Source organism: Manis javanica, chromosome 3 (genome assembly GCF_040802235.1).
Source record: "Manis javanica isolate MJ-LG chromosome 3, MJ_LKY, whole genome shotgun sequence".
In the NCBI taxonomy this organism is placed as follows: domain Eukaryota; kingdom Metazoa; phylum Chordata; class Mammalia; order Pholidota; family Manidae; genus Manis; species Manis javanica.
In genome coordinates, this window is record NC_133158.1 from 37,813,698 (window position 1) to 37,827,827 (window position 14,130).

The window sequence follows — 14,130 nt, forward strand, 5'->3', positions numbered from 1 at the left end:
TGCCAGAGAAGCCCACCACAGGCAGAGAGCCCTAGTGTTGCTGGGGTTGCAGAACAAGGACCTCTGCAGCCAGAACCTGGGGCCGGCACCTCCGGCAGCCGGCTTAGCAGCTCAGAGGGGGCTAAACTCCATGCCCCATCCACTAGGCACCCCATGTGCACGTCTGTTGTCTCATTCTACTTTCACAACAGCCACCCATGCAGAAGCCACCCTCCTTCACAGAGGATGGCACTCAAGTCCACAGAGGGAAGGGGCTTGTTCAGGGCCACATAGCATGGAGGTGGAAAAACAGGGTGGAACACAGGCATGGCTGGCTCCAGGGCCCCTGCTCACTCTCATCCACACCAAAGCTTGTGCGGGTAAGAGGTTCCCTACCAGCCTGGGTCAGAGGCCGCAGTGATGCCTGGCTCCCAGTCCAGGCAAACAAGGGACAGGGCCCAGGTAGGACACACAACCACAATGCTGAGACCAACAGAGGGAATGGCAACCTTGGGCAGGAGGCCCGCCTGGGGAGCATGTGGAGTCCCTGGCACAGCAGCCATCCCAGGGGTGGAGGTGATGAGCAGACCAGGACAGCCCTGGGCCCAAGCCTCCAAGACAGGAAGGCCAGTTCAAGTTCAGCTCAAGAGAGACCATCCCACCAAGGCAGCCACATGGTGGGTGGGTGCCCAACACCCAGAATGCAAAGATGGGACACCCCTGGCCGCAGAGCATGGCAGAGCAGACTGTGAGCCTCTATCTATTCCCAGCTGGGGACTGGGCTTCTGGCCTGCACTGGGGTCCCCCTGGGGACCAGCTCTTTTCCCCTTAGCAGGCTTGTGCCAACAGCCTGGGTGCCACCAACATCTGCAGGGCAAAGCCTGGCTCTCTGAGCCTCCACACTGTATGAGCCACAGGCTGTCCCCTAAAGAGCCACGCAGACCCCAGCTGGACACCTGTACCTCCCAGATACACGGCAGCTGACCCCCACCCAGAAAGCTCGACATCTGTACCCAGGAGGTAGGCCAGGTGTGCTGCAGGTGGTCCGTGCCAGACTAAAGGCCCAACGAGATGAAGGTGGGCCCCAGGAGCCCCGGGTGAAGGCATACAGGGAGCCGAGACCCTGCCTCCTGGTGCCCCTCCCAGCAGGCTCAGGCCCAGGCCCCTCCGGCTGCTCCCCCAGCACCCAAGGAGCCCCGACCAGCAGCCTACCTCCATTTCCTTGAGCACTGGGTGGTCCTCAATCCCAGGGAAGAGCACACGCATGGCGTACGTCCGATAGTCGAGGAAGGGGATGCCGGCACCATCCAGGTCATTGGTCAGCTCGTGGATGTCCGTCTGCAGCTCTGCAAAGGCTGTGGCCAGACAAGATGTCTAGTCAGGCCCCCCCGGCCCCCCTACACTCAGGCCTGGCTCTGCCACTTACTGGTTGGTGACCTTAAGGAAACTACTACATCTGCCCGTGCCTCAGTTTCCCTGATCCTCATGGGAAAAAACCCTGGCTGAGCTGCCATAAGATTAACCAAGACAATCACAGAGGAGTTGCTGAGACCAGGGCCAGGTTGAAGGGGCCTCCTGAACCTCACACTGGTGCTTGGGGGCACAGAAACCACGGGGCCAGCTTCTTCTGCCACCCAGGGGGTGCAGGCTGTCGGCCCCAGCTCTCCTGACCCCACATACCTGGGAAGAGAAGGCACATGGCCAGGCATGGGAGATGGCAGGAGGCAGAATCCTGGCCCTCCCCAGCCCCCGAGCTCTCCACGATGACTACTACCACCACCATGTGCGCAGCGCAGGCTGGTGGGCCCTCTACACTGCCCACCCCACTCTGGGCTGGTCTGCTTCTTTCAGAAACAAAGGCAGGCAGGGCAGGGGCAGGCCCAGATGGAACATTCCAGAGCTGTGAGGTGTCAGCCCTGCAGCAGCCTAGAGACACATTATCTGATCAGGAGCCAGAAGCCAGAAGAGCACTGGGCAGATTCTGGGGGCACTGGCAGGTTTCATTAGCAGGGGCCTTTGCTGGGGCACGGCTTCCAGGCATCTGGCGATCTCCACATGGCGGCCCTAGGGTGCCCCCAGTCGCCTCAGTGGGCAGCTGTCCTCACCCTGAGGGAGGCCCCTACCACCAGCCCTTGCCCTGCTCAAGCCCCCACACACCTGCCAGTGTCCCGGGGTGGGCAGCTTTGTCCAGGACTGAGGGGGCTCCCAGAAGGTGGACCTTTCAGTTTTAAGACAGGTGAGGGTCCTGGGCAGCCGGGACACTCAGATCCTAGCAGAGTTAACAACCCCAAGCCAAGTCTATTACAGGCAGGAGTGGCTCCCCACAGGGCTTCAATCCCATCTGCCCCCGGCTCACTCATCTCCAAAACAGGATGTTCCGTGATCCGCCTCCCAGACCCTCAAGCCTCTGTGGGCCCATGTGACAAACACACCATCACCCCCCACACCACTGCTACTGCTCCGCTGTCCCCTCATAACAGCCCTGGGCTTCTGGGACGAGGCTCCAGGAGGCACACGGCATGCCAGGAGCCATGTCTAGGCGGGAGCCCCCAGCCCAGAGACCAGACAGGCTGGCCAGGCTTGACGGTGGCCCCCAGAGGCCAAGGCTGCTGCCTGCCGCCCGGAGTCCACGTTTGGGCACACAGGCCCTGACACAGCCCCTCAAGCAGCTACTGTACAGCCCGAGGGCTTCCATCCTAGGCCACCACGGCCCCTAGCCTCACCACCCGCTCTCTGCGGCCAGCACTCATCACCACCCACCCGCCCACTGTGCAGTGGTGCTCTCAGCCCTCAGCTCACTGGCAGGTGCCACAGAACCTGCCCTGCCAGGAACCAGCCTGCACCTCAGCAACGCTGGCCTCCCTGACATGTCTGCAGAGGTGGGAGAGCCCCTGGGGATGCCCTGTCCTCCAGCCTGGGGCCTGCCACTCTGGCCGTCCCCACAGATGCCCCCAGACTGTTGCACACAGATTTCCAACATCTTTGATCTCTTCCTGCCAAAACCCATCTCACTCTCTGGGCCACCCCACCTGCCCCTGCGGGCTACCCACTCTCAGCTGGGGGCTTCCAGGGGCAACAGGCTTCGGGAAGAGGGACATGTGACTGGGAATGGCATTGGGGATCAGGCTGAGCTGGCCCAGGGGGAAGTGGGGGGAAGCGGGGAGCCACGGCAGGGCGGGGGATTCCCAGAGCCGGAGCTGGCGCCCTGCTGGGCCCAGCACAGAAGTCCACACAGAGCACCTTGCTGAAGCCGTAGAACTGATTTCACGGCTCACAGCCCAGGAGCATGACAGACACATGCCCCTCCTTAGGAGCCGGGGTTGCCCGAGACAGCCTGGGACAGAGTCTGCAGGCCAAGGTCTGCGTGCTGGGGGACGGAAGGAAGGAACCCCGCTGACTCCACACAGACCACGTGGACCACCACTCACCATGCCCCACGAAAGGGGCACCATCTCCACACCTGACCTACAGGTGAGGACTCTGGGGTACAGGAAGGTTACGTGCTGCCCAGGGCCCTACTGTCACGCTGGGACACAAGCACAGGCTCTGGCTCCAGGGTCCGTGTCTGAGTGGCACCCACAGAAGCTGCACCCCCCCAGGGCTAGGCCGCAGGCCCCGTTGGACCCTGCCCAGCCCCCACGCACCTCCTGAGTTGAAACCCTGCACAGCAAGGCCTTTGGGAACCTCATAAACTGAGCAGAATTAGTGGGCAAGCCTGGGCCTGGCTCAGAGGTGGCAGCGGCCACAACAAGTCCTGGCCCCCAGCCACCCCAGCCCCCTTGCCCCGCACCTGCACACCTTCCCTGCCTCCCACCCCTGCTCTCCCCGCCTCCCCTTCCCTGCCGCACCCCTTCCCCACCGAACACACCTTCCTTGCACTCCAGGGCCACACGGGACTCCAGGTTATCCATCTGGAGCTGCAGCCGCTTGAGGGTGCGGTCAGCATCCCGGGACTTGCGCTTGTAGGCGATGAGCACGGCCACAATGACCAGCAGCAGGAGGCCCCCGCCTCCGCCAATGCCCACGATGGCAGGCAGTGTCAGCAGGCTATCTGAGTAGACCTGCAGCATCCCTGGTGAGAACTCAAAGCCACCAGCTCGAACCTGTAGGGAGATTAGGGGACACAGGCCACTCAGGAGGTGCCACACCAGCTCTGAGCTCCACAGCCCCCTGGCTCTGCCCCAAGACCCCCATGGCGCCTACCCCCAGCACAGAGTAGGCACCAGGCCTGGGAGAGGGCCAAGGTGGGCTCCCTCTGGGCTGGGGGCTCAGTCAAGAGTCGGGGTTGCCCTGCATGTGGCAGAGTCAGTAGGTCATAGGCAGGCATGGCCCAGGAGACCAGAGCTGGGGCTGGGGTCTGTGGACGCACCGTGACCTTGTGCTGCCCAGTGAGGTTGGGGGACTCGCAGAGCAGCTGCGTCTCTGACACGGTGAGGGCACAGGGTGTGGAGCCAATGAGCACTGTGTAGTTGAGCCGAGAGTTTCCAGGTGCGGGCGGCAGAAGGTTCCGACCCTGTAGGGGGTGGAGGTGAGCCAGAGCACCCGCCGCCCAGCCTGCCCCACCCCACAGCTGCGGCCCACCTTGAGGATGAGTGGGGAGCTGGGCTTCAGCTCCAGGAGGCCAGTGGGGCTGAGTGGCTCCAGCACAGGGTCGGGGTAATAGAGGAAGGAAGAGGTGTTGAGCACCAGCAGGGCGCGCACATCATCCATGACAAAGCCCAGCTCATCCGGCCGCTCCCCCAGCTCCGGCGGGCTCCGGGTGGGGTTGTCCACTGACGGGGCCCGGCACACCATGGTGGTGTCATTGTACACCAGGCAGCTCTGGGGACACAGGCACGAGGACACTGGGCCAGCTGCTCCCCACATGGAGCCTGACTCCAGCACGGCCAAGGGGCGGCCTCAGCTGCACACGGGCCCCCCTTCCTTCCCTGGGGCCTCCAAGCACAACATGGTGGCAGGAGCCACCCAGGGACCCAGGCAAGACTCACATTCTCCCTCTCAACGCCTCCGTACTTGGCCCGGATGCGGGGCTCACGGACGGTAGCCAGGTTGGTGCCCGTAACTGTTAGGAGGGTCCCTCCACTAGAAGATGAGAGGGTGGGGGTCACAGGGCGGAGCTCCAGGTGGGGCCACACCACCCAGCTCCCCCACAGACAGCCAGCAGGCTACAATCTCTCGGCCCCGGAACTCTGATTACAGCAGGCACATCTGGGGGGTGGACAGGGCTCCACTGTCCTAAAACCTGTGGCCTGGGCATCTCATTTTTTATTTGATTTGTGCTTTTTTTAAAGATCGTGACATTACAGGGTTTAGAGGAATTTTGTTTCCTTGATTTCCCAGGTTGTTGCATCCAGGGCAGAGCAGCAGCTTCAGTCCTAAAGTTTTTTGTTTCTGCTCCTGAGCCAGGCACCAGCATTACAAGGAAGCTCCATCAGAAATCCAAGTGGTTTTTCTGCTCGCCCCAAAAAACCATGGTGGTAGGGCCACGCACATGAAGCCAAAAGGAGAGCCCCGTGCAGGGCTCCATCCCCAGGCTGCAGGCAGGCCCACCTGCTGATGCTCCACTCAGGGTCAATCTTGAGGATGGTGGGGTCCTCCGTGTAATTATACTTCACTTCAGGGTTGGTGAGCTGAGCGCGGTTGATGTTTATGACAATGGGGGTGCTGCCAGGGCTCTGCCCAGGGGGTGTCAGGCACCGGATCTCTCGGGAATTCCTCCTGGAGGGGTCGGAGGGAGAGTGAGGACGTGGCTGCTGAAACTCTGCTCCAAGATGGGCTCAGCAACTAGGCTCTATCACAGATAGGAGTTGGGCTAGTTAAGGACTCCCAAGCCTCACTTGCCCACCTGTAAAATGGGGACAAACTGGAGCTGCCTGCAGGTGGCTGATGACTGTTACAGCCACCTTGCTATCTCCCCTCCAAGGGTCCTTGTGCATGTCTGCCTCCATTTGCCCAGCCTGGCTCTTGCCCTGCACACTGCCCAGCAGAGGGGCAGGACCTGTTCCCTGTGCTCACTCTCCTGGTGACCCTGCCACTTCTGAGGCGTCAGAAAGCAAGCCTACCCACGACTGGATGGGCAGGAATCCTGCCCAGGTGCACACTGCTAGTGGGCCTGCCAAGCAGGAAGGTAGCTCACAGGGGTCTCAACACAGCCCCGCACCAGCCCAAGCAGTTGCCCAGGAAGGCCGACAGGATGGCGCCTGAGGGACCCTGACCTTCTGCCTGCTGCAGCGTGGCCTCCACAGAGCCTGTGGCCTCTGCAGCTGGAAGCCAGGGCCCCATTCAACACCAGCTCTTGCTGTAGTGCGTGACACATACACCTCCCGCTCTACACTGCCCCAGGCCTGGGCCGTGAGGAGGCAAAACAAGCTTGTCAGGGTCGGAGCACTGGGTCACCCCCTCCAAGCAGCCAGCTGCCTACACCTGGGTCCCTGTCCTCTCAGCTCCTTCAGCACAGCCGGGAGGCCCCGCAGCCACCAGGCCCGCTCGTGCGGCAAGGCTGCAAACACCAATAATTAGTCTGATAGCGGGTAATTACCACAGGAAAATATTTAAAGGGCCGCTCCATTATCATCCCTAATCTAAAATTATCCACTTCAAGCCTCAGAGCTTTTGTTAAGATTTCCTTTTTCTCTCTTAAGAAATTTTCTTAAATACTTATGTTTCCAAGGGATCCCCCAACCCCAGTACAGGGTGGTGGGCCCGCCCTTGGGCCCAGGCCCCGCCCACCTGCCAGTCCTGCCTCTTCGCTGGGAGGGGGGGGTGCCTGCCTCCACTGGTGCCTGCCTCTGCCTCTGGGTTTCCATAGTGATCACCTCAGCTAGGTTCTCTACACCCTCCCATGTTTCCCAGGCAACGGGAGGGGGCACACAGCCATCTGAACCAACCACCACCAGGGAAGGTGGGCCCGGCCCTGGACCCCACCCCGGTCTGCACCTCGTACCAGGAGAAGGAGCAGGGCCGGCCGCCGACAGACACAGCCACGTCACTGCCTGCATTCAAGTGGCTGCCCTCAATGCCAATCCAGGTCCCCCCCGAAAGAGGCCCTCGGGCAGGGCTCACGCGGTAGAAGGTTGGAGTCTACGGGAAGAAGGAATTTGCTGGAGCTCCAGGGAAGGCCTGCCTGCACCTCCAGCCATGCCCCACCCTATGCATACAGTTCTGAGACAGCCCATTGCGAGGCCCAATGTGCACGGGGTCCCTGGAGTTAGGCCTGGAGACCAGGAGGTGGGGGTGCCCAAGAACGAAGAAGACAGGGAGCCCTGCACTCATGGGGGCCCTGTGCAGAGCCAGCTGGCCCAGGGCTTACCACAAAGGTGAAACGCTTGGGCGACAGGGCCCGGTAGTGGGGGGAGCAGTCCCGCACGCACACCTCCACCAGGGCGTCGTGAGCCCGCACCGTGCTGGCGTCCCCGATCTCACAGACGATCCTGCAGGTACCAGCCGGGCCTCAGCGAGCTGTGGGGTCCAGCACAGAGGCCGGGCCTTCCCCGCCCACCGCCCCAGCCTGCGCTGCACTCACTGCTCGGCACTGATGTACTCGCTCTCCAGGGGGCTGCATAGCACCTTGCCCACGCGCACGCCCAGCCGCACGTCCTCGAAGCGCAGTCCCAGGTTCTCACCCATGATGGTGAGCCGTGTGCCTCCCTGACGTGGGCCCGTCTCGGGGGACAACTGCAGGGATGTGGAGGCTGGGACGCTGGCCAGAGCCACCGAGTGCAGGGCAGGCATCAGGGAGGGTGGCAGCCCCGCCTGGTGGCCCTGGAGGCCTGCCTACCTTGAGGATCTTGGGGTCAGCACAGCGGCTGCCGCCATGGCGTGCGTGCATCCAGGCAGCAGGCGAGTCAGCAGGGCAGTGGGGGCGCAGGGAGCAGCGGCGCTCGGCCACACACCAGCCACACTCGAAGCGCGGGTCGGCCTTGAGGCAGAGGCCGCAGCTCTCCCGCAGGGCCGGGCACTTGTAGAGGTGGGCTGCAGGGAGGGGTCAGTCAGTTTAGCCCACCCACCACCCCACCCGCAGGGCCACCCTGCCAGGCTCACCCTGGATGTTCTGAGGGTTGTCGATGATGAAGTTGCCATTCCACACAACCGACAGGTTCACGGGCAGGTCGCTGATGTCACTGCCCTCGTAGGAGTACTGCAGGCAGTGAGCAGGGTGGTCAGGCCATGTGGCGTGGCCCAGGCTCGTTGCAGGCCACTGCCTGTGGGTCAGGGCCTGTGTGCCCCTCCTGGCCACTTCTGGGACCACTCCTGAGAGTGGGCCTCTCAGGGCAGGGTCTGGGGGCTCTCTGTGTCCAGACTGGCATCTCTAGTCTGAAGCTGGACACCCCAGAGCTGCCTGCTCACTGGCCAGCCCACCCAGGGCACTAACCCTCTGCCCCTCACTCACCCCATGCGGCTTCTAGCCAAGCCTCTGTCCCTAGCAGCCACAGGAGGCACTCCCTCCAGGGCATCCTCCCCCTTCCCCTGTAGTCACCCAGCCAGAGACCAGGACGACCCCACTGGCCCCTGATGTGCCAGGAATGCTTGGTGAAACCACTTCTTCATCTACACTGGCCCACCCTGGGGTGTGGGCTCTGTCCTCTATGCCCTGGGCACAGGATGCACTGTCAGGTGAGTCCCTGGCCCTGTGCTACCTCTCCCCTGGGAGCCTAGGCCTGGTCCTCCCAGCTGCACCCCACTTTCTGCAATTGGGGATCCCCACTCCATCCCAGAGCAATTCATCATGAGTTTATCTGTGGGGATTTGATTGGCTACTATCGAAGTCCCTGGTACTCCCTTTTCCCTTTAAACATGGCTGCTGCAGGGAAGATAAATGTGGCCTGGTGAGAGGGGAGGGTAGGAGGGGGCAGAAGCCATGACAGCAGGGAGGGGGAATGGACACGGCAGGGCAGACGGGAGGGCACCGGAACTCTAGGGCCAGCCGTGGGCACAGATGCCCACTGAGTGGCTGACCTGCCCCCAGCAGCCTGCTGTGACCCCAGGCCCCAGACATCCTGCTAGGACAGGCAGGTGGCCTGCCACTGCTGGCAGGAGGCCAGACATCTGACCTCAAGGCCCCTTTCCTGGGATTCTAGGGGGGGAGCAAAATGCAGGCCTGTAAACAGCCCAGAGGTGCTCCCACCACGGGCCTCAGCCAGCCCCAGCAAATCCAATGCTGTCCTGATGACTGTGCCTGGACAGGCAGGTATCGAGGCCTGCTGGTGGGCACGGAGTGGGCCCAGGCTGGGCCAGCTCAGCAGTTCCCTGCCCGCCGGGGAAGGCTTTGGCTCGCAACCATCCCCGGCACTAGACTCTCTGGACTGGATGAAAGGTTTTTAAAACATCATCGTATGAGCTTCCAGGCTCCGAATGGAGCTGCTGCTTGGCAGGTGGGCAATCCCAGCCTGCTGGTGCACAAACGCTCAAGAGCCCTGAAGTTTCTGCATCCGGCCGAGACACATAGGAGCTGGGCTCTGGGCTCATGCCTGGCTGTTGCCCTGGCCCCTGCCCCCATGGCCTCGCCACCCACAAGGGACACCCCTCGTGGTGTTGGGACACCCCACATCTGCCTAGTTCGCGTTTTTCTTGGCTGCCCACATCCACACCTCAGACGTGTGCCCTCTGGTGTGGCAGCCCCTGCGGCCTGCCCACTGCACACCCAGGCACACCTGGGGTGTGGCGTGGGCCTGGAGGGGAAGCTGATCTCTCTGTGGGCCGGCCTTTTACTAAGGACAGAAACTGGACCTTGTGGCTGAGGGAGGTTCACCCGCCCCAGGCTCCTGCTGTGCCCCGGGGTCCGCCTCACCGAGGAGTTCTGGCACTGCAGGCTGGAGCTGTTGAAACGCAAGGCGGTGACTCGGGCCGGGCTCCCTGGGGTGTGGAAGAGACACTCGTAGCCACGCTGGCCAGACTGCGGCTGCGGCAGGTTCCGGGCGGCCAGGGTGATGGGCTTCACCACACCCACCGGAACATAGATCTGGGTGGAGGGCAGGATCTGCGGGCAGTCCTGGGGGCAGCAAGGCTTTGGCTGAGTAAGTGCAATGAGCGGATGTACCCCACTGCAGCCCAGACCATGGCCCCTGCACGGAGCCTGCGCTTTTCTGGGCAAGTACAGCTGGACCCCCTTTACAAACCCCACTGAGGACTCCCAAACAGCCAGCAGGGTGGGCGGCGGGAGGCCTGGGCTCTGCTCCCCCAGGCTGTGGCTGCACACTGTGTCCTTGGGCAGGCCCTCTCTCCCGTGGGCCCAAGGGCCACTCCCAGGGTTCTGGAACCCCACCGTTCAGCCACCAGTAGGGCCCCATCTGGCCTGCAGCTGAAAGGCATTTGAGGCAGAAGCAGCTGACAGAGGGGCACTGGGGCTACAAGCTCTCAGCTGGGGGCCTGGGAGCGTGTAAAAATAGCCAGAGCCAGGCAGAAAAACAGCTGGGGACCCCAGGGCCAGCATTTCAGCAACAATAACTGATGCAACAGCCCAACTTCCTTGCAGCAGGGCAGGCAGCAGCCTCGGGAGGAGACGGCCCCACGGGGACGCACTGAGCTGGGCTTTAAATAGAGATGCTGAAAACAGGCCCTAATCCCCAAGCCCTGCAACAGCTCCCAAGGCAGGCCTGGGCCCAGAACTGGCTCTAAAGAGGTTTTCCAGGCCCAAGGAGGGGGCCTGGACTCTGTTCCGGTTCCTCGGGAGTGCTGGGGGAAGCACAGGTAGCCTGGCCCAGCCAGGCAGGCTGACCACCCACCACTTGGTCTGCAGGTACACCCATCTCCACCAGAGGGAGGCAGGTGATGGTGATGTGCAGGGCCACGCCCTCAGGGGCCCACAAGTATGCCAGCACTTCCCTGGCCATTTGAAGGGACCCCCAGGCCAGCCCTATGCCCAGGGACTCTGCTGCCCAGGGGGCCAGTGCCATCTGTCTGGGGTGTACGCTCTGTGCCTCCATCGGGCTAGATTCTCACTGTGGCTAGGCCTCGACACCAGGGACCCCAGCCATGAAGATGGGGTGAGCTCAAAGCCCTGACATCCCTCTCAGGCCTGGAGTGGCCTGAGGCCCAGCTGAGCTAGGACACAGCTGGGAGAACAGCACTGAGCATGCATGCTCAGTGGTGCATCAGGCTGCTGCTCCTCAGCAGGCCTGGCCTCCCTCACTCAAAGGGCTCTGAGCTGTGAACTGGCAGGTCTGGGAAGTAAGCGCGGGGGCACAACTGTGTTCACTGATTCAAGTCGGACTTCCACTCACTGACTTACAACTTTTGGCTTAGATCAAGTAAAAACTCAGAACGCTGCCCCTCCATTCTACTTCTGAAGATGGTAGGACCAGCCCGTCGAGGGCCAGTGCCTCCCGTGGTGAGACTGCTGAAGGGTAGACCACCCCTCCCCGCTCCTGTAGAGGCCAGCCCTGCGCATCCCTGGCAGAAAGTCCTGCCTTCTGGGTTTGGCCCGCCTCTGGGTGAGCAGACACTGCTTCTGGGGCACTCCCGCCAGCCGCCCCCATCATACACTGCCCTCTCCGCCTCTTCCCTGATGTGCTCTGGCAGCTCCACTGTGAGACACTGGGCAAATGTGCATGCAAATACAGAGCACCAAGGGTTCACTGGGACCCCCTCCTCCTACGGGGATGGGAAGCTGGAGCAGACATCGGGGACTGGGAACCAAGACCCCACAATATAAGCATGTTCCTGGGGCAGGAGCCACCCCGGAGAAAGCAAATCAGAATCAGAGATGGGGGCCTCAGGGCGAGGGGCCCCAGTCCTTCTGGACCCTGTGGCCGGTAACTCTGCGTTGTGTCACACTCCTAGAAACATCCCCATAAAGACCCCTCATGCTCCAGGACCCCAGCACAAGTGGACAGTCCCCTCCCTGCATTGTGCCCCCATCACTCTGGTCTGCAGCCCCTACACAGCCCAGGGGCAGGGGCAGGCCTGAGGCCTCCCCTGAGGGGTACACAGGAATCCCAGTGGCTGCCGACCAACGTCACCCATTCCTACACGACCCTTCTTGGACCCCAGGACTGCCCCTAGCCCAGTCCTGCTCAGGCAGACTCCTCAGGAGGCACCTACATAGTCCACAATAGGGTCCCAGGGCTCCAGGGTCACCAACTCCCAGAATCAGCCCTACCAGCTTCCTGCTGCTCCACAGCCCCTGCCCACCTCCAGGACACCTTTACCCAGTGCCCCCACCCCAAGCTCTCAGACACGATCACCCCCAAGTGCCCAAAGGCCCTGCATGACCTCAGGACTGCCGTCGTGTTCTGGCAGCCACCCAGCACGTGCTGCACTTCATCTACCCCAGGCCTGTCCGGGGACGTCCAGTCCAGCAACAGCCCTCAAGCACCCTGTAGCCAGCAGGACCCATACCCTCCTGACACATCCAGCCAAGAGTCATGGTATCCACCCTGAAGGAAAGGGCCCTGGCTTCAAGTCCTGGCTCTGTGCCTATAAGCTGGACATGGGGAGCCTGGCCTCTCTCCATTCCCTGCCAGGCAGGTCCCCAGATCAGGCCATTCTTGTTCTGAGAGCCTTGGGTTCCAGGAGGAGCAGCCTTGCTGTTCATAAATAAAGACAGCTCCTTGCCCAGGCTCCAAAATAATTACTACCTAATTACTATCAATTACCACGCAGTTCCTCAAATGACTCCAGGAACCCAGCAGCTGCCCTGCAAGTCAGCCTGGCAAGTCCCCCATCTGCATGGACTCAGGGCACCGGGCCCTAAGCGCCTGCCGAGCCAGACCCCTCGCCCTCTGTGCTTCCAGCACGGGGTGAACAGCCCCTCCCTGCATCATCCCAGGCGTCGCTCTGGTCTGCAGTTCCCTGCACAAGCCTAGGGGCAGGCGCTGGTCTGAGGCCTCCCCTGAGGAAACCCAGTGGCCGCCGACAAACACTGCTGCTGGCCTCAGGCCAATACAGCCTTGAAGGATGTCCCCAGCCGCACAGGCCTTTGGGCCAGTGTCCCAGCCACCCATAGGCAACACCCAGTTCTGCCACCCCTCAGAAACCCTGAGCCCCCCTCATGGCCTTACCTCAGACACATTGACACGGCCCTCCAGGAAGGCACAGTCGGCAGCATTGTGTGTGCAAACATGGCGGTATTTACACCAGTGGCAGGGGAAAGAGCCGTTGACACAGGACAGGCAGCTGCAGGGAGAGGGCAGGGCAGTTAGGTGAGGGCCAGCCTGTGTCTCCACCCGGTGGCCACATGGGGCCCTGCCACCTCCCTGTCGTTCCTGTTCACAGTGCCTCAGGGCCTTTGCACTGGCTACTCCACACCTGCTCAAAGGCCTTCCCTTTGTTAGCTGTTCTCAGTAGCCACTGCTTCTCCACTGCTTTTCCTCCAGATCCTCGACTACCTTCTGACAGTCCACCCCAGAGTCGGCCAACAGAACTTTCCCAATGAAGGTACATCTAAATCTTGCACCATCCCCTGTGGTGACCACCAGATGCACCAGGCCCCACGTGACAATTAGCACTGGGAAATGTGCTGGCACAAGTAAAGAACTGCATTTTAAATTCCACCTCCTCTTAATTAACTTCGCCTTAAATTCAAGCAGCCACCAGCAGCCACAGGGCTGGGCAGAACATACAGACATCTGCCTCCCCAAAGAGAATGTAAGCTCCCCGTAGCAGGAGCTTGTTCAATTCATTCTGAACATGCCGAGAGACTGGACAGGGCCCGTGCAGTGCTCTGGCCCATGCAGCCTTATATGGCTGGCACCCCACTGCCACTACAGCCTCAGTGGTACCCAGGGCTCCCCAGTGGATGCCACCCTCCAGCTTCTCTCAAGACATCACAATCCGCCCCAGCCACCCTGCTTCTCCAGAGACCCTCAGTCCCCTCCAGCTCTGGAGCACAGCCCCCTGCTGCAAGGACCCCAGCCCTCCCAGGACAGAGCAGTTGACTCTGATAATAACAACATCAAGGTCCACAGTGGGCACCCCATTAAGAGCCAGGAGGAAGTCGGTCTGCAAGTCAGTCAACAATACAGGCACAACTAAACACTAGGTACCTCTGGCTGGTAGGCTGAACCCCATGGCCTATGTGGGCCCTCTCCATGCCACTCACGGTCGTCCAGGCTGGGCGCCCTCCAGGTCAGGGACAGGGCTGACGGCACCCCTCTGGACCCAGTGGTCTGACCCATGGTGCTGGTCTGGCACAGTAGGTGCTCAGCTTCCCCC

The 14,130-nt window shown here is 61.8% G+C and overlaps 1 protein-coding gene across 1 annotated transcript in view; it reads right to left on the minus strand.

Moving 5' to 3' along the window:
- The window catches only part of PLXNA1 (plexin A1), a 47,592-nt gene that overhangs the window by 11,649 nt on the left and 21,813 nt on the right, over positions 1 to 14,130 (minus strand). Inside the window, exons 9-21 of the mRNA XM_073231155.1 lie at positions 12,978 to 13,092; positions 9,767 to 9,967; positions 8,020 to 8,116; positions 7,757 to 7,950; positions 7,502 to 7,653; positions 7,289 to 7,409; positions 6,923 to 7,059; positions 5,530 to 5,697; positions 4,968 to 5,061; positions 4,561 to 4,800; positions 4,349 to 4,492; positions 3,848 to 4,082; positions 1,192 to 1,334 (exon numbers count right to left, since the gene is read on the minus strand). Of these exons, the coding sequence (XP_073087256.1) occupies positions 1,192 to 1,334; positions 3,848 to 4,082; positions 4,349 to 4,492; positions 4,561 to 4,800; positions 4,968 to 5,061; positions 5,530 to 5,697; positions 6,923 to 7,059; positions 7,289 to 7,409; positions 7,502 to 7,653; positions 7,757 to 7,950; positions 8,020 to 8,116; positions 9,767 to 9,967; positions 12,978 to 13,092 (2,041 nt within the window). The remainder of the gene's footprint in view (positions 1 to 1,191; positions 1,335 to 3,847; positions 4,083 to 4,348; positions 4,493 to 4,560; positions 4,801 to 4,967; positions 5,062 to 5,529; positions 5,698 to 6,922; positions 7,060 to 7,288; positions 7,410 to 7,501; positions 7,654 to 7,756; positions 7,951 to 8,019; positions 8,117 to 9,766; positions 9,968 to 12,977; positions 13,093 to 14,130) is intronic.